Source organism: Ostrinia nubilalis, chromosome 5 (assembly GCF_963855985.1).
Source record: "Ostrinia nubilalis chromosome 5, ilOstNubi1.1, whole genome shotgun sequence".
NCBI lineage: Eukaryota > Metazoa > Arthropoda > Insecta > Lepidoptera > Crambidae > Ostrinia > Ostrinia nubilalis.
In genome coordinates this window covers 16,137,027-16,163,764 of record NC_087092.1, presented here as the reverse complement: position 1 = coordinate 16,163,764, position 26,738 = coordinate 16,137,027, and the positions used below count along the sequence as shown (strand labels likewise).

General features: G+C 36.9%; 2 protein-coding genes across 5 annotated transcripts in view; one reads left to right on the top strand and one right to left on the bottom strand.

Moving 5' to 3' along the window:
• LOC135072061 (protein outspread) overlaps positions 1–7,806 on the bottom strand; it is a 363,405-nt gene extending 355,599 nt beyond the window's left edge. For 2 of the 4 annotated variants that reach the window (XM_063965999.1, XM_063966001.1), the window contains exon 1: positions 7,287–7,806. In XM_063965999.1, the coding sequence (XP_063822069.1) occupies positions 7,287–7,403 (117 nt within the window). In that variant the 5' untranslated portion in view covers positions 7,404–7,806. The remainder of the gene's footprint in view (positions 1–7,286) is intronic. The other 2 variants (XM_063966002.1, XM_063966003.1) reach the window with 1 other exon arrangement.
• Positions 7,807–9,520: 1,714 nt separating this feature from the next.
• LOC135072062 (peroxisomal acyl-coenzyme A oxidase 3) overlaps positions 9,521–26,738 on the top strand; it is a 38,174-nt gene continuing 20,956 nt past the window's right edge. The window contains exons 1-6 of the mRNA XM_063966004.1: positions 9,521–10,037; positions 11,277–11,438; positions 11,741–11,899; positions 12,341–12,488; positions 24,247–24,421; positions 26,439–26,581. Of these exons, the coding sequence (XP_063822074.1) occupies positions 9,909–10,037; positions 11,277–11,438; positions 11,741–11,899; positions 12,341–12,488; positions 24,247–24,421; positions 26,439–26,581 (916 nt within the window). The 5' untranslated portion in view covers positions 9,521–9,908. The remainder of the gene's footprint in view (positions 10,038–11,276; positions 11,439–11,740; positions 11,900–12,340; positions 12,489–24,246; positions 24,422–26,438; positions 26,582–26,738) is intronic.

Genomic DNA, 26,738 nt, shown 5'->3' with positions numbered 1-26,738 from the left:
AGGTCCTATTCCAGTCAGTAGCAAATACAGTCCACTCACTCCCGGATTATCATAACATAGTCCAGCTCGAAGGACCTAAGGAACTGATTACATTTGAGTTATGTTTATTTTCGGTCAATATTATTGCGGCAGTCTTAATATAGTCGTTTTAGTAGGAAAAAAATTAAACATAGTAAAGTTTACTTCTTTTTTCTTCTTCCTAGATGGTTGCATTAAAGATTTTCTTCCACAGACTAGTTACGTAATTTACTTAGGTATTTTACGTTTTAACTACGTGTGTTTAAATACGTCTTTTACCAACTCAACTTTTAATGTACGAGTACCTACGCATAATAAACAAATCATTGATTGATAAAACCATTGTCATCGAACAAAATATTTTGTGCGTCTTTAACAGCTGTGAATTGTGATTCACAAAGTAAATCACCAAACAGGTGTGAATTACAACAATTCAAGTGCATGAGTGGTCAAAGCTATTATTTAATTAAAACAAACAATGTTTTAATAACCAGCTAAGTGTTAATTTCACGCGTTGCTTGTTATTTACTCCATAAATACCTGTAGGCTGTAAGTATTAATAAAATAAGTTGTAGACCTAGGAAAAAGTTCAGCAGAGTGTTAATAATGACGATCACAATTCATAACATAACAATAGCTCTCATAAATGGGATAATACGTGCACTTTAATTTTTTTTTCTTTTTACTGCGACTCGATTTATCAGGTGAATAATGTTTTGGTGAAAAAATGTCTGGCTTCATTTTAAATGCTCAAATTAGAAACTAAAGACAGCATAATGTAATTGTCAATAATGTAGATGTGGCATTATTATGTGCGGTTGCCGCCGTGCTCAGGCGCAAGTCGTTCGATGACGCCAAGCGAGATAACACGATTACTAATTAACCTTGAAATTAGAAATTCGGCCCACATACATGCGAACATGGATTCCGAAAATGCCAGCAACTACGTGACATTCCGACTGTCACTTTCTACGAGTTTTATTAGCCAAAATGAAGTTAGTACCTTTGGCTTGTTGCTTAATATGTGTCAAAGTGTCAGTTTTACCAATTAAAAACGCAAATTATTATATTTAACGACGTACAGAAAGTATAACTTGTTTTGTAAACATAAAAACTAGCCATTAGCCTATTTCGTACATATTAAAACGCCTAACAAACCAACAAAATGAGTCTATTAAGGAGGAAAGCGCCGCAATGACAGACAGGTCTCCGCATAACAAGCCGCCGCGAACACTAGGAAGACATTTGCTTAATAAGCAAGAACTTTCACCGCATTCGTTACACAAGCATAATATAAAAATTAGCATCTATTTAGCAAAGCGTGTACAGGCGGCGGCCATTGTCAGATCGTTAGCTTCCTATTGGTCCGTCACCGCACGCGCATCGTACATGGCGCGCGTCACTTCGTTAGTGGAGCATTTGTCAAGATAATTGTCCAAACCTAGCCATTTAGGTTTGACGTTTCCGTATTATGAATGTACACTGTTTTAATATTTCCACGGTTACGTATTTCCGAGGATTAAGGTTGAAATTCCGGCGGAGTATTATGACGATCGGAGGCTCGACTTAGCCTTGGCTTTGACACTGTCACGTGGCCAAACCTGGTTGTTTTGTGCTTGATTATCCACAGGTTATTAGCGGAATGAATGCAGACAGACTTTAGCAGACTTTGCATGCAGACAATTCAGGCGACTGACAAGCATTTCAGTAGTTCAATTGTCAAGATTTTTGAGATTCAGGTTGCTATGAGCAGTAGAACAATGTGTACTTACTAAACTAATAAGTGGAAATAGTGTGAGCTAAAGCTTTTCTTGAGAAGCAGTTCCATGCCGAATCCTCCTTATTTCAACAGGGGTCTATCGGGTGTTAAACACCTTCTTCATCTTATCTATACTTTAAAATTACAGAGCCGTTGGCTTGTTCATATCGTATCAGTAAATACCTAAAGCAAAATTACAAGATAAGAGGCGTGATAGCTTATTAGAAATTTTATTCGCGACTTGTAGACCTTGTAGTTGTTGTATCGCCAAGTTTAAAAAAACTATAACTTAGAATTCACCAGGAACACTAATCGGTTAAATGTGAATGTACCTACTAACGTGCCTCTATGAACTGTTTCATAGAGTTTCTCTGTTGAAGGCTTAGATTAATAAAACCTAGATGGATAGTCTTCATACAAACGCTTCGTCAAGAGTGAGGCAAAAATCTTATGTCATTAGTGTCAATTTTGTTGGGGAGTGTAGACAGTGAAGGCGATTTTCCCGAAAGTAGGGAAATTTTTAATACGTTTTTAATAATTTTATAATTAACAAAAACAAAACGCATCATGTACTTACTTATTTATTGAATTCAAAGTACCTACCTAATAACAATAAGATAAATCGACTTAAAAGTCTCGATTTCATAAAAAAGGAAGTGTATTTGTACGGCGAACAATTGGGAAATAAATTTTCTTGTTACTGGTATCATTCCCGTATTTAATTTTTGAAAGCCAAATTCAAGCAAAATACGCGTCGAATCGTAGTACTTACTTATGAAATGTAACACTGGTCACTTTCTTTTGTTTTTCTGATGTATTTTAGACACCCTTTCACAGCACAAACCGTTTTAATAATTAAAATTCGTCGGACGTGTTTACCAATTTTTCACTTTGACAGTTCATGTGACGTTTACGGGTAAGCCGTGCCGGCTCCCTAAAAACTGCCTCACCTTTCGTGCACTGACTATCTATCTAGGTTTTATTAATCTAAGGTTGAAGGCATATCTAGTTCATTGATATCTTCCGCAGTTCTTTGTGTGTCATTTACAAATACACAGGAATTAACACCATAGCCAATTTTATTGCGAGCGAACGGCACACCTGAGGTTACCGTTACCTGTTAATTTTCAAAACATTGCAACTCAAATGTTGTCATTCGATTACAAAACAGGGCCTCAACGGGGTTACTACATGCGCCACCTTGTTTTAACAGCTGTGCCTCTACGTAAGTGACTCGTGTGTATTTAGACCAAAATTACGGCCATGTGTCTTCCACAGTCTCATTATCGCCATGATAAAGAACTTTAATCCAATACGGCTAATTATCGCGTTTTGAATGTTGTAATCGGTTTTTGTTTTATTTTTGGCGCCATGACTGGCTGGAAATAAAAGAACAGATTAAAATGGCTTCTTTCAAGTTCTTTCATGGAAAGAAAAGTTTTCAGGATGTAAAAAAACTAATGCTCATGATTATTTTATTAAAAAGTACCTACCTACTTCCGACCTTTTTCGATGATACAACCTACTTATTTAAACATTTGATTGAATGAAATTGCTAACCTACAAGTTACACAAACACACCGAATGGCCATTCTAAAACAGCTTTAAGAAATTTTCGAGCCTATTACGCTCGTTAACATACTTTATTCTTTCGTGACAATCCAGCACAGCAAATGGAATAGAAACGCCTTGGAGTAACAAATTGTCGTCACTTTCACACATCGATTTATTAAACAAATGCGGCTGCGACTGCGACTTCAATTGATTGAATCGATAGTGTTGTGCTATTTTAGGGTAAAATACACAGATATAGGTACAAATAATTAAATTATAAACGCATTTATAATAATTATAGAGTCTTAGCGATTTATCTTTCCTTTCGGTGATCAGTATTTGCCTGTTTATGATGAATATGATGAATAAATTCTTAGACCTTTTAAGTGGGACTTTCAAGAAACCCTTATTATGGGAATTGAAGAATAAAGTTAAGTAGGTACTTATTTATTTTCAAGTTAAATAACTTCTTAACCTGAGTACATGTTCCATTAACTTATTAATTCCAAAGCGAGATGACTCAGACGTGAGCACGCGTGGAGTCGACGTCTATAAATATTATTTGTTTTTGTTTCACTGCACCGTTGATTACGTTACTTAGCGGTTAAACTGTCAGCTTTCACAGTGACCTTAAACGCGTAACTGCGATAATTTGAGGGTTAATGTAAACGAGTGCTGAAATAATGAACGATCAAAGCACTACTTTTAGCGGATAACTTATTTTTTTAATATTAAGTACGGACGTTGCTTGTAGCTAGCTAACTAATTAGTGTAGTATTGTAACAAAATGTTCTGATGAGCTCTTTAGGTACTCAAAAGACTCAGAGTTATTAACTTTTAAGCCAGGAAAAAGGTTAAAACCGTGTTAACTGTAATCACTATCATAAAAGGCAAACAATCTGCAAGGCCTTCGACTATGATAATCGTTGTACTTATCGCATAATTAACAATTTGTATGGCCAGAGAGCCATGCTTTTCGCATGAGCGGTCCGGGGGCAGTCACACATGTTTATTGATACTATTGATAGCCGCCATTAGAATTGCAATCGTGGGATACAAATGGGAATGGAAAATAACCGGGAATAATTGATTTTATCCCAACTAATATTATAAATGCGAAAGTAACTCTGTCTGTCTGTCTGTCTGTTACGCTTTCCCGCTTAAACCTCGCAACCGATTTTGATGAAATTTGGCATAGAGATAGTTTGAGTCCCGGGAAAGAACATAGGATAGTTTTTATCCCGGTTTTTGAAACAGGGACGCGCGCGATAAAGTTTTTCTGTGACAGACAAAATTCCACGCGGGCGAAGCCGCGGGCGGAAAGCTAGTTAGTAATATTTCTAAAGATTCCACGCCATTTTAATGTACAGGCTTTCTGGAACTGTGAAATAACAGGTGTATATATTGAATAAGAATACTTTTTGCATTTTTTTTTCCAATTGAGTAACAACAAGACTACACACCTTTGAACGTTACTAGGAAAGTACCGGTATCTCTAATTTTGGAGTGGATATTTTGGAATTTTGAAAGAGCCTGATTGCAATCCCTCAAATATGTTTTTTCAACATTTATAATTACGATCTTACTCGCCAGAAAAACCAGCCATCATAGCGTTTTTCGCCAGCTAGTTGTTAAGATCAATTTTAATTGAACGTGTTGATGACAAAGAGGAAACACATGCAGTCCGACGTTAAATCTGTGCAATTAGAGGCACATCCTCTAATCTTAACGAGTGCAGTCGTATTTTTGTTAAAAGAAAACTTGAAGGTCTTCAGGTTTGAGAGACCTCATTAAGCTCAATTATTTATCCGTCCATCTCAATAGCAGTGAAATACACTGCTATTTCTTCGGTTATGATAATTTCACATGTAAAATTGCACAAATCTTTTACAAAATGTGGGATATTCTCACATTTTGTGCCAATTTATGATAAGACTGCAAAAACTCCTAGTTAAACATTCCATACCCATTTTCCTTTTTCAATCATTTCAATAAAATGGAGGCGAAGGCGATGACGTCGACTCCGAGACATGTCCGTCTGCAATTTGAGGGGCTGGTTATATTTATTACAAGTGCATAATATAACTCGTCTAACACTGGAGAGGCTATGAATATTATAATTAATGTATGCGAGTATTTCCCTCAACAACCAGAGCACTCATGGTTTTACACGGAACACGACAAAAATTAGGAATTTGTGTAGGTAATGAGGGCTATTTCGTTTAATGCCTCTTGTTTTCTATGCTTATTTCTGTTTGATTTTAAAAACAAAAATAGTGCAGCAGACATTCCTGTTCTTCAGTCCTTTTGGAGTCGTTCTGACAACATTCTAATGGCGTGAAAAAACATTTTGCCATACAGGGTCCGAGGAGCGTAGGTACATACATTGTACCGTAAAAATTCCTGTTAAACTGCTCTCTACGCCAACGGATATAAGGATCAAGAGGATAGTAGCTGCTGCTGTATGTCGTCATATCCTGCTTTGGTCCAGACCAGACCAACTCTAGATTACAGATGTGCTGACCGCATCTAGGTGATCTTTTTTAACGCAAGCGGAACTCGGGTGATTCAACTGTCGGGTGGGTTTGCCTGACTGACCACAAGTAGATAGATAAGGCTGGTTTTATTCCGCTGCTGCACCTAACAACTAGGTAGGTTTTTTAAATCTTAAAATTACTAGAAACCTAGAAAGTAAAGTCGATAAAAAATTCAGGATAAAACGTAACGTACGAGTATAGGAAGAATTTTGATTACCAGTAAAATTGGGCCTGAGCCCCGATTACGGTAACTTTTAACGTCTACAATCCAGACGCGTTTCTGATTCTGCAATACGATTGGTCAAAACAGCTGACGTACGCTGTTGAACGACCAATCGTATCGCAGAATCGAGAAGCGCGTCTGGATTGTTGACGTTAAAAAATACCGTAATCGGGGCTCTGCCCCCCTAGACAAAACGCACTTTTTGATCGAATCGAAAATCGAATCCGTCAAAACTCCATACAAAAAAGGGGCTTTTCGACCACTTTTCGACTGGTTTGCGATTATAATTTGCACTTTGTCTAGACCCACTGGTGTAGGTATTTATTTGTCAATACAATAATACGTCATTGAGATTAGAGATATAAGATAGATCATGCTATCTTTGATTTTTGGTGTGATTCATTTCTAAATAAATAAATATTTTTTTAGCTAGGCACACATTTACTACCAGAAGTTAATGTAATACCCCGCCACATCCAGGAAATATTATCAAAACCTATTACTTATGAATATTTACATAAATATGTAATCACTACAGTCGGACATTTATAAAAGGACAAGTTTAAAGTTTAAAAATGTGTAAGAATAAGCAAGCAAACTGGAAGCAAACATTTTATTTTAACAACATGAAAGAATATTGACAACTTACAAGTATTCGGCCAATGGTACATATTTCCAGGCCAGGAAGGGGTTTAAAAAAAAAAATACACACATCTAGGAAAAAATTTTGAGGCGTTTTTTTTTTAATTCGCTCGGTGGCGAGGGTAACAGTTAGTAGGAGGGAAGGGAAGAAAGAAGTGATTGAGAATATCAGGTTCTTGCACTAAACCGTAACTTTATTAGGCAAAATTTAGCAGCAGCAGTTAAATGTAAGTAGGTGGGTACCTATGTATTTTTTGTTGATATTACAGAATGTTCCATCAGTCAGTCAAACTAGTAAAAAATCTCTTAGGAGGCTGGCTGTCAAAAATCATCTCGAAAGCCGGTATTAATGCCATTCCCTCTTATTAGCCGGTACCAGCGAAGCTCAATACAATTTTAATTTTAATAACTCGATAAAATCCGTTAGACCAACAACACCTGAAGAGTGGCCAGCCCACGCACACATACGCACACTACACACCCACTCATGAACAGTTCTATCATCTATGTTGTGGAAGTGACTAAAACTTTTTTGTAAGTGGCCAGTACTCACCCGATTAGATTCCAAAGCCTCGGCACTGTGCTCCTCCTTCTGTCTGAAGCAATTAGTGCATTTGCTCTTGTTGAAGATGTTTGGTGCAAATTTCCTGCAATCCGATCGCCCAGACATGATTGTCAGAGGTCAGGGTAGTACAACGTTCACTATGTCACCGTACGCAGCATCGTAACTGCAAAACACCCTCACTAGGCGATTATTCGCCTTTTTAAAAACCGAACACGTAGTTTATTTATCACGCGCACCCACCGGCGAGTGAGCTATCAGCGAAATCACTGCAAGTGAAGTGAGCGCCAACGTCAAATGAAAAACACATCCACAAACACAATCTGCTTCGGCACCGAACACCGAAGTAGTCGAACAATCGCATAAACAATATTCGTATTCACGTCAAAATTTAAAACAATAAACATCGATATGAAAACGATCACGCGGGATACGCGAGCGCACAGCAACACGACCGCCCGTCCATTTTACATCTGATAGAAAAGCAAAGCAGCGAGCGAACACAGTTGTTGTTTTACAACTTCTCTTTTCTTGTTATGTGTCTGGCAACTTAACTTGTCTCTGTAGTAGTGATGTTTCATTGTAGTAGTGCGCTGTTGCGGTCTCATTCTGCTAAGTTTACTATCCAATAGTGTTTTCTCTTTTCCACATTTCATTAATTATCTTGAAGATAGAAGTGACATCTGTCGGCAACTTTACTAAGTGGTAAGCGGATATAAGCGCATGAGCATCTCTGTTGTTTGATTGATGAAGTTATGAAATAGTTTGTTCATTCGTACATAGATGGCACTTAATAAGCAAACTCAATAGTTCAAACATTGAGTTCAAATAAAATTTGGATTGGTTAACATCATACCTTTGTTAAACTGTTATTAGATATTTAACCCACATATTATAAACGTGGAAAAATATCCTAGGTGAACAAAGGCGATCGCTTTAGTCTGAGATGAAGCTGGGTGAAATGATTCCGAGGCATAAAGCACTTCCACCACAATATACATAATAGGTATTAGATAAAGCTTCCGTGGAATAGTCCAGTAATGTGCAAGCGTGCAGTAAGAAGTACTTGCTCAATTTGCTCCTTGATTACAACTTTGAGAAGTAGGATTTTATAAACTACACTTTTAGGATACTTTGAAGAAATAATATCATGCGCGTATCCGAACGTGTAAGGGAGCCGACAGGTTACGCCCAAATTGACATTGACATTTCAATAGTAAGGATGCGCGCTTATCGATACTCGCTTTATGTCGATTAAAAATATATTTAAAAAATCCCTCAAAGTTTGTTTGTTAACTACACTACCACAGAATAATAATATGTACTACGTACAGAAGTTTTACTTCGCGAAGGTATTTAAAAAAATGTATGCTCAATGTCATTAACAATATGGTGTAATTTAGCCTGTCTCAAGAGTCAAGCACCATTTTGTTGACAAACGTCAGTGATCGGCACTGCGCCGAAGCTATAGGGCTGACTTCGGTAAAATGATGTGACGTGAGGTGCCAAACTGCGGAAAATGGCGGAGGAAATATTTACATGATTTAGCATGAATTATCATGAATAATATTAACTACTTATTTACCTCTCAGTGTCTTGAGGCAACTTAAATAAGTACATTCTGTGTTTTTATTATTATTTAGGCAGTTAAATACTGCACAGTATTTAGCACACCATTTTCTTTATTTTCTTCCATCATACACAAGAATACTATACGCGTGCGTGAGTCAATGTTCGCTCGTATGTGGGGCCTTGTCGAATAGTATCCTGTAGGTGGGCCATCGTGCGTGTTTTGTTTTCGATGTAAACTCGCGGAGATGAACAGGCCTGACACTACACTTCAAGTTGGTTCGAAAGTCGTCTAGAAATAGAGTAAGATTTTTCGGATATTACATGAGCCCTTCATCATAATACTCTTTGTCAGCAACGAAACAAGTACAAAAAGAAACAAAAAGTAATAAAACTGTTATTATTTTGTGTATGAGGACATGAGGACTAAGGAGTTAAATCAACATAATTCATTTTCCATCACAAGTACTACTTTATAGTCCACTTAATTTTATATTATTGTAAGCCCTTGTTACCTCGCACGCAACTTTGCCCGCTTTCAATCTTACGATTTTAAATTACAAAATATTTTATCGATTAATTTTTTTGTCGCACGTAGCATCACATCACTAAAAGTTTGACAGAAGTCATCCGATCAAGTTGCTTGAGTTGCTTTGATAACGAAACGAATGACGTGTGGTCTAGTATAAATTCATTACTTTATTGGTGTGACTATTTCAAAAGTTTTAAAGCGAGCGCGACCACCGCACGTTGTGCAGCTACCGTTGCCACCCAACCTCGTAAATTGCCGGCCTAGCAGAAACCAGCAAAAAGTTAACCTCAATCGCGAATAGTAAACGATATCAAGGTGAACTGTTTTCGGGAGCTAGTGACTAGATTTGTACTTCACGGTTCGTCGTTTGCTAATAAAAAAGGCGTGCTAGGATATTCAGATGTGTCCCATGGTTACGAGTTTAGCTGTTTAGTCATCAGTGATTATAAAATCGCGCTCGAACATTGTGGAACCTTGTTGGTATTTAAGAAGTGGATTATTAGTTTAATAATATGGAAGACCTGAGTTTTATCCCGGATATTCCGAGCGGGCCCCTGGATGCGTATAGAAATAGCGCCTCGTTCGATTGGAAGCGATTGAAACTGGCTCTGGAAGGAGATATTGAGTTGTTAAAACTTAAGGTGAGCATAGGCAAATGTGTAACTTTTATTTAAATAAAAAGAAACTGTTATAAATGTATATTAGTCAGAATTTTATGTGGCTCAATTTTGGCCACTATAAGAAAGTTGTATCATACTTATGTTATAACATAACTTGTAGAATAATGTTTAAAAATTCCTGGTTATTTTTCACAAGTTTGCTGACTGAAACTTTACTAAAAATGATATTACTTGATAAAGATTTGTATTTTATAGTAATTATGTGTAGTTCCTGCTTCAGGAATGTGTTTATTTTCCCAAATATTCAATGCTAGTTTTGCCTCAATAATGTTTTTAAATTTTGTATAAAATGCAATTCTTAGTTAATTGCAATTCCTGTTTTTTGCCAAAAATGAACATAGTTTTAAAAAATAATAAGGTACTTAAATAAGCACAATAAAATAACAAGTATGAGTGCCTAACTGCATGTACTTCCCTATTGCTAGCATGGCATTCAAGGCTCATGCTTATCTCATGCAGTCACATTATTTGGGAATCCGTAGATATAAGAATACTTGTTTTCCTGAAATGTCAGATGATGATGTAACCCAGATGCAAAAATATTTATATTCATTTGCTTACCTTTAGGTAGGCTTTAGCCTTGCAAGTGAGACTAAAATGCTAGATTTCCATTTAGCCTAGCAGGTGAGACTAAAATGCTAGATTTCCATGCTATCATTAGTTAGCATTCTAAGGCTGAGTTGCACCGTAACTTTAACCATGACCATTACGATAACCAGTGTTTTTTGTATGGACTTTAACTGATTTTCATGTTTGTTAAAGTTAAAATAACATGGTTTAAAATAAATCCAGCATAATGCCAGTTTTCACCATCAATCCCTAATTTTTAAGTGTCCCTTACTTATAAAAATAAAATTCCTGATGTGTTACCATAGAGGTCACTTAAAACTTAGGGATTATGGTGAAAATTTGCATAAATCTATCAAAATTTGCATGTTAGATATTTAAACGCACAATCAGAACTGTATTGTGGTATGCTATTAGGCATAGTAACTTGGTTCTTTAGAGTTTCATCAAAATCTGTCCTGTTTTTTGACTTAAAAAGTGAGAAATTATCTTATCTCAGCAGAGAGAAGAGCAGTATTTTCCTGGCACTTTTTTTGTTTTATTTAGTGGAAATCATTGACATTATGAAATTTCTCGGTTTCTGTAGCTGTCTCCTAATAGTCTAGATACTTATTAAGTTATTTATTGTTGCAGTACAAAATATGGCACACATTAGAAAAGGACCAGTTGTTCGCCCACAACCACGTCACCCCCACAGTGGACGAGCAGAAACGGATAACGCAGTTACAACTAAAACGAATAAATGAATACAAATTTCTGACAAAGGAGACGTTTAAATCCAGTTACACAAAAAGGGTATGGTTTTTTTTATGCTCTAGTAAAATATTGAAATATTAAACTAATCAAACCACACTTTGCATTGGGGAAGTCTGTAACGTTAGTCATATGAATGTTAAATGTATAATTAATATTAGTATCAATTTTGAAGCAGTTTTGCTGAATAAGTAAATTTCATACTTTTAATATCCACACACATATTAGCAAGATGATTTGCACCACAACTTCTCTGAATTAATGTAATTTTCCACGGAGACTTCATAATTTGGCAATTAATCTTTGGGCAGTAATTGTCTTGTAACGTTGAACTTTTTTTGCAGACGCGAACATTAATGACGATAAACGAAGCGGTCCAGTCCTTGAATCCTAGTGTTTCCGTCAAAATGGCGATAGGCATTTACCTGGTATCAAACGCTCTGCTGTCCCTTGGCACTGAAAGGCATTTGAAGTTTTATGAAGCGACGATATTGAACAGAGAGGTATGTATCTGCAAATTTCTTTCTACCTATCCAGCTCCAGAGTTAAGTTTGTTATGGAATCTACTTAGCTACCTACTTAATAATGTTAAGACTGACTTGTTGTCTAGTAAATAAATTATTAATTTCCCCGTTCACCCCTATTGTTAAACTAAATACAAAGTGTTTTGGTAAAAGGGGGCTACCTACAGTTTTTCCAGCAGGGGTCGATCTAATGACTTCCCAATCCTACCAAAATCAGTTATTGTGCTATAAATTGTCCCAAAGAAGCTCTAATGTCAGCTAGCTATATTTTCCTGCAAAAATTTTATTGGAGCATGTGAAAGAAGTTTAGATTTAATTACATTTTATGCATGCCTTTATCCTGCTATAGATGCCTCTTTTATCAAATACAAATAAAAGATGGTTTCTCTTTTTTTTTCTAAAGTAAACGTATGTTCCTAGATACTGGCCAGTATGTCGCTCACCGAGATCGCTCACGGATCGGACGCGAAACTCATGCGCACGACGGCTACGTACGACGCGCGCACGCGACAGTTCGTCGTGCACACGCCCGACTTCGAAGCGGCTAAATGCTGGGTTGGTAATCTAGGTAAAATTTCGTGTGATTTTCATTTATTTTACGCTTTTGAGCTGTGGAAAGATGATGGGTTTGGCAGGGTACTCACCTGACATGTAGCACGTAACGTAGCATGTAACGTAACCAACTTTCAAGTAAGTATGGCTCGTCCACGGTCATCGCGTATCTGGCTGCGAGCTCCTGCGAGTCGCCTTTGTGCTCGCAGTGATGCCGCCACTCGGCGGGTCGCTGCGATCTCCCTGCGAACCACGCGCGAGCAGCTCGCAGCGGGCTCGTGCCTATGTACTCACTTGATACAGTATCTGATACATTACATGCTACACGGCTAGATGAGTACCCTGCTTTTGGTAATGTAGGTCATACGAGTGTTATCGTGTGATTTTTATTTATTTTTTGCTTTTTAGCAGCGGAGGGTTAATGATGGTTTGTTACTGAAGGTAAATGCCGTGTGATTTTCAGTTATTTTATGCTTTCGGGCGAGAGATTTCTTTGCTTTATTATTCGAAAATGGATATCTGAAGTTAAAAAAAAAACTGCAAGGGGGGTTGTTGTTTTAGTGTGAAACCTTAAAAACGGAAAAAACTGTCAATTTTTAAGAGCAAGCTCCAGGGAATCGGATCGTTTTAAAAAAGCTATCTTGAAATGTGTACATTTTTACATCAGACAGATATCATCATCGATTTATTTTATCGCGATCCAAACAAACTCAACCGGTGATAACAGATTACAGACATCGATCGTACTCTCATGACTCCCAGCTGAATTTAAACCCACTGGCCTTAGTTTACAATTATAAAATCAATGAGCAATTAAGTTAAGCTCTAAGATGTGCTCAGAAATATTTATAGGCCCACAGCGCGTGTCGAGTTTATTAATCCCAGTCAAAAAGCCGTCAAATTGCGATTATAATTTGGCTCTCTTACGCCATACGTGGGGAGCATACGTCGCACTATCGCGTGCCGATAACGGTTGCTGTGGGCTTCAAACAACGACTTCTATGTACTACTAGACAGGCTGCTAAAATGAGATTGTATTTGAAATATGCTCTAAGTTTCTTTATTCCACTGTACATTTTGCAACAAGCATTGTATACGTAAAATAAACGATTTAGGATATTCTTTAATGAACACGCGCGTACCGGCCCCAGATCCCTAATCTGCAAGTCTGAGGCACAAACTTTGGTCCTTCGAGCCGGATTCTCATTTAGTCAATTGAGAGTAAATGTAAGTGAAGTGAGGAGCAAAGTTACATTCATGAGTTTTTATATTTTAAACTCGCTTCACGGACCGAGGTAACTAGTAACATACTCGAAAACGTTGGAACGATAGTATTTGGAAATTACAACTGTCACATTTGTAATATTGTCTTGGTCCCGAGATCTGCCACGAGACCCTCGATCGAAAGTTCTTTACTCATGTGATCGAAAGTGTTAACAGTGTTAACAACAAACATAATACCTTACTAATAATGAGATCGTTAAGTCATTAACATTGTTTACGCGCGCATTTTGTTTACCCGTAAAGTTATTTTAAGTAGCCGGTGCACGCACTGTGACACATGTTTATTCTAAATAGCCTATCTAATAGATTACTAAGAAGTTTTTACAAATCACAATATAGTTTACGATGGCCGTATCTAATGTATTGGGGAATCGAATTACCGCCGCGGGCGATCGACGGTTCTCGAACGGGAGGGATTTTCCGCTGAAGCAAATTGTACGTGACTTTCACAAGGCCGTAGCTGGGAACTAGGATAGTATCGTAGTAGCTCTGGACCAGAGAAATATCTTGCTTGATCCAATATTGTTAAAAATAATTGCGAGCTGACGAAAAAATAAAAAATAAACTTTTTTATCAGGCATTTGCGAAGGGTGCCCTCTTAGACGCATAACATTTTTCATCATAATTTAGTTTGGTATAACAGTATTTGCATAAAGTTTTTTCGCATAAACTTTGATATGCATAGTTTTCTAAATGCATAATGGTTTCTTAGGCATAATAATAACTTTCTCTAATTTTCAATACCATAATTTAAGTAATCATAAATGTAAAGAACATAATTTTTATATACATAAAGTTTGTTTTTAATAAAATACTATAAACATAATTTAATTATTTATAACATTTAAAGTCATAAATATTGTCTATAAGAGCAACCAACATTGGAGAGTAAATAATTATGTATTTGTGATGTTGCGAACGATCCTCCTTCCACCTTTATACTCTTTCGGCCTATAGATTTGCAAAAACTAAATTCTCTGTATCATTGTCATTTTTGTTCTTAATTTTTGACCTGTTTCTTAGAAAACTTAAGCTCGTGAAACTACATTCTGTTTGATCTTGAATCCCTCTTATCTATTATAACGCACATATTATACAGTCCACATTTCTTTTACAACATTAAGCTTGCCTGGTCTGAAATTATGTTGATCCCGACTGGCCGTGGTCTCTTCCACGTGGTACTAGTCTGCCCTATACTAGAGTGTAATTTAAAAGCCGGAGGCGCGGAGGGAGTGCGGTCCTCGCTCGCTGTAACATATATCCGGCAGCCGTGCGAGCTGGAGCGGCTGAGGCTGGTCGCCGAAGGCGACCAGCAAGCCGAAGCTGCGGAAGCGAGCATGGCATGCCGGGTATATGTTACGCCAGAGCGGAAGGACCGCACTTCCCGCAGCGCCGGAGATAAGGCAATCCTAATGCTTGCTTGCATGCTTGCTTGCTTGCATGCATGCTTCCTTGCTGCTTGCTTGCATGCTTGCTTGCTGCTTGCTTGCATGCTTGCGTGCTTGCTGCTTGCTTGGATGCTTGCTTGCATGCTTGCTTGCTGCTTGCTTGCTGCTTGCTTGCAGGCTTGCTTGTTTGCATCCTTGCTTGCATGCATGCTTACATGCTTCCTTGCAGCTTGCTTGCATGCTTGCTGTTTGATTGCATGCTTGCTGCTTGCTTGCATGCTTGTTTGCATGCTTGCTTGTCTATTTATATTTGTTAACTTATAACATTTTTATATTTCATATTTGTTAAAATTATGGTATTTTGTATATTATGAATGATAATATTTATGGCATTGGTTTAGATGCCAATAAATGTTATGCCTAGAAATCGTTATTAAAAAAACAAGTATACAGAAAAAATATATACTAAAATATTATTATAATAAAAGTGGTTATGGCAAAAAAAATATGCCTTATGAATTATTCTGTATGAACGTTATGCGAAATGATGAGTATGCCAAAAAACTTTATGCACTCTTAAATTATGACAATATTTTTTATGCAACCGAATATGGACCCTTTGCGAATGGACAATTTAGAAAGATCCGTGGCGGTATTTTTTGTTGTAATGTAAACGATTCCTATTTTAGTAATGAAACCTTTTCGCGCAGCGTTCGACGCGTTTTAAAAATTCGTTCGAAGCTTAAGTTAACGATTGTACTGTTTTTTAAATTAAATATACATATTTTTATGCAGTACAAGGCAGGTATTTTACGCAATATTAATGTTATTCTAATATATTGTAGTTCTAGTACTCACTGTTGTAATATTAATGATTTAAATAAGTCTAAAATATTAAAATGAAGGCTTTTGAAAACTGTTAACAAGACATCTGACCTCATAGTTGTCCCATGCAGTACACCAAGATACTTTTTGAATGTTTCCTTGTCACAGGAATGTAAAATGAAGAGCTTTTTAAACATTTTTCATTTATAGTTGACTGTTGAGATTGTAGATAAGTCCTGTAGGGCTTACAAACAGAGACTTCAGCGTCATGAAAATGTACTTGCTGCATCCCTTCTACATTCTGAGAACTCTACATTCAGGCTCAGGAGAAAGCGACTAGCATCCATCTGAAGAGTTATTGTAAATGAAACGAGGTGACACATCATGGGATGTGCAGAACCTAAACTGTCATTAATACAAATTCATCCAATCTGATAAAGGCTGATGGCTGATCGCAGATAGAATATAAAAAAAAAATGTAGTTGACGTCAACTTTCATAATATACAAATCCAAACCCTCGCTTTTTGAAGTAGGTCAAGGTGTTACCTCGAAACAATAACATCCGATATGTAGTCTTCTAGTGTTGTTTATTATTATCACACTTATTTTAATTTTTTTCTTCTTTTTTACGATTTGTGAGAACTATTCGATACTCATAACAAACAATGAAATATTTTACTTTAAATAGTTTAACTTATTTTTGTAAGAAACCTTTTGTATTTTTTTTATTATGTGTGGATGTAGTTGGCATGTACAGTCGCGGAATGAAAAGGTTCGTCACCTTAGTGTCGGTTTTCGCTTGCACTAGGTACTGTAAGAGTCAAACCTGCCAACATAACAGTGCAAGAAACAGTGCTGCTAACATTTAAATAAATATGACGTTTGCTAACGAATAAGGTTTTGCTTGTTTATTTTTCTATCCCATCAGTGCAATGCAAAATGACATTGACCAATTGACAATAGTTTTTTTATTTAATAGAAATAATAATGGCAGGTTGAACCAACAAGAAGGTTTTAGTTTATCAATCATAATAATCTTCTTGACAAGATAAATCGTCAAACAACTTTGATCTGAATAATTTTGAACTTTACTGACGAACAGTTAAAGATTATTTTCTCTAACTCGAGATTATTCTGTAACATAGTTTCAAAAGGTAATATGTGCTCGCGATTCGTTGAAGGAATCAATTTGAAAACTGACGAACCTTTTCATTCCGCGACTGTAACTTTTAAAGAAAACTTACATGTCAACGTCTAGCTAGTTCCAAATAATAATATAATAACAACAAAACTCGTAACAAAACTGACCTCATGCGTGACGCACAGGAAGTTCTACCTAAGTAAATGTTTATGTAGGTTCAGTTAAATTCTGATTTCCTATTTTTAATTAGTAACATGATGTAGGGAACATAAATTTAAATAATTTAGATATATTTCCTCACCGAATGCGGCTGGTTCTGACATTTTGTTAAAAAAAGTTTTTTATAGTTTTGTTTGAATAGAGCTCTGTGATTGGTTCGTGTGTTACCTGGAACGTCCACGCGTACTGTGAGATGTCATAGTAATGTTTCTGAATATGGGCGTATATGTAATCACTAGCTTTCCGCCCGCGGCTTCGCCCGCGTGGTATTTTGTCTGTCACAGAAAAACAGTATCGCGCGCGTCCCTGTTTCAAAAACCGGGATAAAAACTGTCCTATATCCTTTCCCGGAAACTATCTCTATGCCAAATTTCATCTAAATCGGTGCTGTGGTTTTGGCGTGAAAAAGAGACAGACAGAGTTACTTTCGCATTTATAATATTAGTATAGATAATAGGCATTAGGCAGTAAAAACCTGCTAAACTCCGTTTCAAAAACTTTGATGTCAATTTTTATTTGCTGTCTGCCTAGAATGCTTACACTCATCTATTATGGTATCGCCCGCATTTTCGTTGATTGAAATGACAATAGTGTACTCGTATGTAAACGATTGATTGAAACACAACGACACTGTGAGTTAGCCATTAAGGCCGGGTAGCAGAGAAAATGGCGAAAATGAGGTTTTCATTTTTCATTTTTCATTTTTGAGGTACTAAACAGTAAAATTAAAGGCTAAGATTTTTTTTGGGCATAGTTGAGGATATTTTCTAGGGCTATTAACGGATGGAAACACGATTTGATGAAGTTGACTCGATAGAATAAATTCCCAAAGTTACCTCTATTCGTTTTCTATTTATGGTTTTATTTTTAAAATAAGCGATTTCAGATTCTGAATCTTTTACTAAACTAAAGTTCAGAAATAACTTGAGGGCTTTTAACGGATGAAATTTTTATATTGCGTCTTATTTAGTTACTATGTTAAAAAATGTGGAAAAAATCGCCCATGACGGCTTGGACAATCTCAATCAGTCGCGCGGTGGCGCTTACGGAGGTCGGACGCGTGTCAGTTTTATGCACGTGACAGTTCGCAATTTGTCAATATTTTTGACAATGATGACTTTGATGAGTCACAGTATAATAATATCAGTGTTACTGGACAAAGCTAAAATTTTTGATAATTAATAATTATGAATTTTGTCTACCTATTGAAATTAAAATCGTTGGCATCCTTTTAAACTAAGACTCTACTCATGATACATAGTACATTACTCAAATATGAGACAAAAGCAATGAGTTAAAATTACATTTTAATAGTACCTACATACAATCGTCTTACACTCTTTAGAAGAGCACACTGACACAAATAAATAATAAAAAATTAGGTCAGTGAGTCAAATATAGGGGCAGCTGCACGTCACTGAAAGACGATTCTGTTTACTTGGCATCTGGGCTGGAGAACATGAATCCTTGCTTACAGATGCAGATGTAAATAGAGTTATAACTGGACAAATTTTACATGAAATGTTTAACAGAAATCAGTTTTTGCGTGAAAGAGTAACAAACATCCAGACATCATGACATCCAGACATCCAAACTTTCGGCTTTGAAAATGAATGAAAAAAAAATGTTAAATGTTTATTTCGTTAACAACAACAATTAATGGGATTTGAGGTGGACTCTTTCTTGTAAGTGCAATGGCACCTGTGCCAGAAGGAGTCGCTCTCCCTTAACAAATTAACATTAAGTAACATTTAATGGCTTTATAATATTAGTAGGATATTTTACAATCCAAACTAACATTTACTATTTAGCATTTACTTACAGTAAATATTAGTTTGGATTGTGAAATATTTAAAATAAAAAAAGGAATAAAACAAAATAGGGTTTCAAATTACCTATCTATATCTAATATTATAAAGAGGTAAAGTTTGTGTGTTTGTATATTTTTTAAATTGTAAGGGGTAATCTCGGGATCTACTGAACCGATTTTAAAAAAATCTTTCACCAATAGAAAGCCACATTATATCTGAGTGTAATAGGTTATATAAAAACCGACAAATTCCACGCGGGCGAAGCGGCGGGCGGAAAGCTAGTTTATTTATAATTATGTAAGAGCATAATTATTAAAGTCGAAGTCAAACATTCTTTATTTGTGTGGACCTATATTAACGAGAGATTACAAGGCGTCAAATATTTCAAGAAAAAAATTAAAAACTATTATAATAGCTAAATTTTGCTCTCATGGAGCCTTTACCTACTCTGACAAATTAAGACTTAGAGAAGAAACTAATAATAAAACTATTGAACTGTCCTGCAATGAAAAGCTTGATCGGGTACAACACCTCAAGTTATTTCAGAACTTGATTTCATTAAAAGACTCCGAATATCAAATCGCTTAGGTATCTAAAGTCAAACGATTCTGAAATGTCAAGTGGCATAAAGTTGGGACTAATGAATAACCCATTAAGATAGTAGCACCCTCCTGTCAATGACATACCTGGAACGATAGAGTATTGGACAACTAATAAAAATGCTTTGTCCTAAATGACTGACGGATATCGTAGAGACCTGAAAGTTGGAATGTGTGTTCTTTGTATAACGTAGGCATCTCATAAGAAAAGATTTTCCGAAATGGGGTCATGAAATGAAGGGGGTGAAAAAAGGGGGCAAAGTTTGTATGGGACAGAATGATTCCTTGGTTCGATCTACTTGAAATTTAGCTTAATATAATTCATTAATATAATTCATGAAAGACGTGTGGAACGGGTAGAAAGTAATTTTGGCAGTCATTTTCTTCGAAGTTGATATCAATACTACTTAGTGCCTTTGATTTAATTACTTTTTATTTTTACAAGTGTTTGAAAACTCCATGTCAGATTGTGTTCAATGTCAAGTGAAATCTCAAATTGAAATGTCTCAATCTCAATGAGGAGACTCTGTATTTATTCCTAGCATTCCCCTAACACCGTCAAATTACCCTTTCGAATTCAAGACAGTGCAGTTTCCCATCAGTCTGCTTCGTAATGACTATAAACAAAGCTCAAAGTCAAACTCTAGGGACCTCTGCTTAAACTCCCATGAGTGCACAGAGGTACGCAGGTAACCGCGTGTGATGCTCATAGTAATTTTCGATACAGAACCCCGTACATACGTCATACAAATTATAGAAAGATAACACCCAGACCAATACAAACAAATTGTTTCTGCAATTTTAGTATGATATTTTTTATTTATTAATAAACAAAGAGACTGAACAAAATTGATGCGTGTACTGATTAATGTTATTAACCACATGCAAAGCTTCGTGAATTGCAACAACTATAATTTATTATCCTAGCTCTAAATAATCGCTACTAAGAGTAACTTATCATAAAATGATTTTCCAATAGCTCAAGCTCCCAAGGGCCTACCGATAGGTCGGGTGACGTAATCTTGAAATTCTTTAAGCCGGCGCAGAACTTCCAGCAGGTCGGGCGACGCCACGGCCACTTTGAACCGTGTTTACTTCTGCAGTTATATTTTATATTTATTCGATTCTAGAATATATTCCCAAAAAGTCTGAAAGGTGTTTTAATTTGTATCACTTGGATATGATTTGTATTAGAAAGTGTTGTGAGTGTGACGCGTGAAGGGAAGGAAGTCAACCTAACCTAACCAACTGCGTATTTCTATACTGTGTAGCTGGAAATTGTGGCGGGAGCTCTTTGGCGCGCTGTCTTCGGCGAAGAATTGCGCGCGCAGATTTTGACAGCGCGAAATACCTACTTTAGAAGAAATACCAAGCCTTAATGCTTATTGTGCCTAATAATCATTCTTCAAGAGATTTTTAATCATAAATAGGTAGGTATAATTATTATTAACTAGCTTTTGCCCGCGGCTTCCACCCGCGTGAAATATAGTTTGTCACAGATCGTCATAAATTATAGCCTATATGTTATTCTGGGTTATAAAGAATAATACTGTACATCAAAATCCGTTCAGTAGTTTTTGCGTGAAAGAGTAACAAACATCCATCCAGACATCCAAACTTTCGCATTTATAATATTAGTAGGATAGGATATGGGCTTGATCACTGTTGCTTGCTGTCTCACTGTAAAAAATAGAGTAAGAGTGTAAAAGAAAACTTAAAAGTAGGTACGTGATATAATGAAAACCTTTATTCCGAATTTCATTTTTCTAAACTCGATTAATTTATCAGTCTCATGCCTGTTTTCACCATCAATCCCTAAAAAAGTGACCCCTATGAAAACAAAATTCCTGTTATGTGTTACCATAGGAGTCACATAAAAATAAGGCATTGATGGTGAAAACGGGCATCAATCATCATCATCATGTTTAAGGTTTTTTTTCTCTCTTTTATTTGTTCATTTTCATTTGTTTTTTCGTGTCAAATAAAGGTTTTTCTATTTCTATAATCAAAGCCCTCGATCGAATCCAATTTATCGAGTTTGATCTTCGGTCTTTATTACGTTTCTTAGTAGTTCTGAGAGTTGATGTTGATAAGGACAACTACTTCTTTAGATTACAGGAACGTATTAATGTTCTTGTGATTTTGTTCCGCGTAATAAAGTATAAGTTATTTGTTTTTCTCTTATTGTACTTAGTCTTACCTTATCGGAATTGGAAACGCGTGATGCGAGACATGAGTAATAGCACAGAATAAATACTGGTACTTCATAGGGAGGTAAAGTCATGTGAAGTATTAGATAAGTAACATCTTGACATTTCTACAATCACCTCAATAATCTTGCCCAGCTTAACGCCGGTATTCACAAACGATGCTTGCTTATGTGAAGCAGAAAATCGAACACACATCGTTTAATAGAGATTTTTGATTGTCTGTGAGTGTCACCCTGTGCGTCCACGCGCACTGTGAGACCTCCTAGTAACGTTTGTGAATACGGGCGTAAGCTGATTTCACTATGATATCAGTTATCGGATAACAATAATACTTTGAAGTAGGTACAAGTACGTACATTGTCATTGTACGATGACACATACATTTTACACAATTGCCCCCTAGTTCATAAAAAGATTTGATAAAAGATAAAATGTAACGCATTTTCCATTTTATCAGGAGATATTGTATTATGATAAAAACTAAAAACGTTTATGTAGTAGCTTTTGCCCGCGACTTCGTCTGCAAACGTAGATTTCGATAAAACTAGCTAGAGCCCATGTGCTATTTTGATTTTTAAGCTGATTTTACTTTTAGAACTTTTACAAAGTAGAGTAATTTAGACTATGAGAAGTTAGAATCAGAATACCAAATGGTATGCGTAAGACCGACGACATCATAAAGGTTGCAGGAAGGCGCTGGACGCAGGCCGCTACCAACCGGGCAACATGAAAAGCATTGGGGGAGGCCTATCTATGTTCAGCAGTGGACGTCCTATGGCTGATGATGATGATGATGATGCGTAATAATCACACAAATATCTGTACGAGATTTGTATGCGAATTGGAGTTTTAAAAGCTTTTAAAAATAAGCATCACGTTAGTATCACCACAGAATAATAATAAGTACTACGTACAGAAGTTTTACTTCGCGAAAGTATTTAATAAAATGTATGCTCAATTTCATTAACAATATGGTGTAATTTAGCCTGTCTCAAGAGTCAAGCACCATTTTGTTGACAAACGTCAGTGATCGGCACTGCGCCGAAGCTATAGGGCTGACTTCGGTAAAATGATGTGACGTGAGGTGCCAAACTGCGGAAAATGGCGGAGGAAATACATGATTTAGCATGAATTATCATGAATAATATTAACTACTTATTTACCTCTCAGTGTCTTGAGCCAACTTAAAAAAGTACATTCTGTGTTTTTATTATTATTTAGGCAGTTAAATACTGCACAGTATTTATTAGTACACCATTTTCTTTATTTTCTTCCATCATACACAAGAATACGCGTGCGTGAGTCAATGTTCGCTCGTATGTGAGGCCTTGTCGAATAGTATCCTGTAGGTGGGCCATCGTGCGTGTTTTGTTTTCGATGTAAACTCGCGGAGATGAACAGGCCTGGTATCACACAGATATCGAGATTCTTCCATTTATCGCCTCTATTCAGGCCAGCATTTATTGTGTACTTTTTTCTTTTGTAAATTCATTCACATAATTGATTCATTCATAATCCATTTAATTTTTCTTAATATCTTTTAGTGCGGCCAATTGACTACTTCAGTATAGGTAATTTGTAAGGGCGACCACTTGTCTGATTACCTATGTATCATTTGTATGATCTTCCAATAAAAGCTGCGCCTACGCACGATTCGTCATGTTCGATGTGTGATATGATAATTGATATATTTCACTCGGAAATATTTATCAATGTGGTAATCTTTATGAACTTTTATGGTTTTTCGTCATGTAAAATATCAAATTATAAAGAAAGCGGATTTGAACTTTGAACAAAATTATGTTGATAATATTTTGTAAAATTGTACCTTACCTATTTTGTTGCTAACCTCTGTTTATGATTGCTTTATTGCCATGGAAATGCGACAAACATGTTTGAAATTTAATATTTCATAGTTTCATTTTATGAAGCCTATTCGACTGTCACCTAAACTAATGGTTCCTCGTATTTAGACTTTAACGCCAACTGCGGTCACAGGTTAATAATTAACCTGGGGATTAATCGGTTTCCAGTGACCTTATGTCGCAATTTGCTCAATTTGGGGCTGGCTTATTGGTGCTAAAGGTGGAATAACTTGGTATTATTATATTTTAATCTTTTTCCTGTTTTAGACACTAACTTAAACATTAAGATAGCACGAAACGACTCTTTAGCTGGTGTTATCCGCTTGACAACCGCCTTGTAAACCCATTATTGTGTTATGATGCAGTACTTATAAAACCTGAAGTGTTAAGGATAACAAAACACATTCTTTACCTCAATTCTCTGCACTCAGGTAAAACCTGCACGCACACACTGCTATTCGCTCAGCTGATCACTCCAGATGGGACCAACCACGGGCTCCATGGGTTCATAGTGCCCATCAGAGACCCTAACACCCTTGAAGCGTACCCTGGACTCATAGTCGGCGATATGGGGGAGAAGATCGGCGTCCATGGGATCGATAATGGGTAAGTGGCGATGGAGCATATTTGTTTTGGCGATATATCCCAATGGTACTGACTTTAGATTGCCGATTATAGAATTAGATCGTTCGATTCCCATCGTCCGCTGGACTGATGAACCCACTCCAAATACAAGCATAACATATTGTTCGTTTCAGCCAAATGACGTGCACTGCTGGACAAAGACCTCCCCCAAGGATTTCCACAAAAACCGGTCCTGCGCCGCCCGAATCCAGGCGCCTCCCGCGACCTTCACCGTCAACACGTCAATATACATATTATTTCAAAATCCTCATAGTATGCCCATACATGCTCCTGATTAAATCTGAAGTTAGCTAAGAAGTATTTCTCGGGGTTTCTCAACCTTCTCTAGTTGGGTTTCATTGAATGACTGCCAAGACTATCTACTTCAGTGTTTTTCAACCTTTTTCATGACACGACCTCCCTAGCATGAACAAAAATTTTGCGACCCCCCGACTGTTCGCTTTTTTTTTCATGCCTTTTACAAAGATGTTGTAGGGACCGAATTCTTCAATCTATACAACATTTATGCATTTGCATAATTAGATTTCTGATAAATCTAGCTTGTAAACTTCTATGGCTTTTTTACTGAGGTAGTTTTTACGACCTCTCGCGACCCCCCTATAGACCCACAGGTTGAAAAACACTGATCTACTTGATAGCTAGACAATACAGGTGTTGCAGTGATGGGAAAGGTAAGGTGGGATTAGTCCTTTAATTTACAATATTTATTTATTAATTAAAACTCGTTCTCATACGAGTAAAACTGTACTCTGTAACTGTGTATGTACTCTGGTGACAATTACGGGACTATTTCCACCTCTCTTTCCCACCACTGCAACTCCTGTGTAGCCAGGATCTACAGCTTGACCGCCAATAAAAACCCAACCAGTGAAGGTCAAGTTTGTTCCGGGGGAAAGTTAAACTGTCATTGGACCCGCAACGAAATTAATCAGAAGAACATAGGAGGAGTTCGAAGTTGAGGTTCGACTTCCCTCCGTTGCAAAGCGGATGACAGGTGACAAACAAAGGTATGGTAACCTTTATGAAAAAGATAATTATGCACCACGGACAATAAACATTAATTAATGGGCCTATCTTATGAGCTACTGGTGACAATTAGTACTTTTTGCTAAGTACGTTGACGTCAAGTTCAAATTCCGCTCTGATATTTATAGACATAATGTTCTAGCCTTCGAGACTCGTCCACTTACATAAGTTTATTTAAATTAATTTACATAAGTTGTATAAATTTTTGGTGGAAGACGTGATTCTTATACACGTGGTCTTCAATGACGAGCGGTGAACATTTGCTTGACAATAAACCAACAGTGTACATCTTTGTAAGAAATAAAAAGATGCAAAACAAATTCTAACCACAAGCCAATACCTAGTTATTACAATAAGGAAATACAACAACCTGAATTAGGAATATTACGTAACATCTGATAAATGATTATAGTTTACTACGTGAGAAACAATTTCTCGTAGCCTGATACCGTTATCATAAGAGTATGATAAGACTTGCAAAAATACTTACTCATGATTGTGTGAGTCACCGATCCCTTTTATCAATATCCGCCAAGGCTTCTTAACTGTAATCGGTTAAGTACGGTGTCTTGCGCACTGAGGATTCCGTAACCTCTCCATTCAAGACTTCTTGATTTAGTTCATCGTCATCATCTCAGCCATAGGACGTCCACTGCTGAACATAGGCCTCCCCCAATGCTTTCCATGTTACCCGGATGGTAGCGGCCTGCGTCCAGCGCCTTCCTGCTACGACCTTTATGATGTCGTCGGTCCACCTTATGGGTGGACGTCCCACGCTGCGTTTTCCGGTACGCGGCCTCCACTCCAGAACCTTGCTGCCCCATCGGCCGTCAGTTCTGCGTACTATGTGCCCTGCCCATTACCACTTCAGCTTGCTAATCCGTCGGGCTATGCCAGCGACTTTAGTTCGCTTACGGATTCTTAAAGTAATACCACAATAATATTTCCGCAGGTTCATAATGTTTAACCAGTACCGGATACCGCGCGAGAGCCTGCTCAACCGAACTGCTGACGTCACCGAAGATGGGGTGTACGAGAGCTCCTTCTCAGACCCCTCCAGGATACTGGGGGCGGCTTTGGAGAACTTGTCTGCAGGTATGATAAATGATTACCTTTATTTAACATTATAATCAAGTCATTTATGCTCGTTTTCACCATCAATCCTTAATTTTTAAGTGACCCTTAATATAACAAATGCCTGTTATGTGTCACCATATGGGTCACTTAAAATTTAGGGTCTGATGGTGAAAAC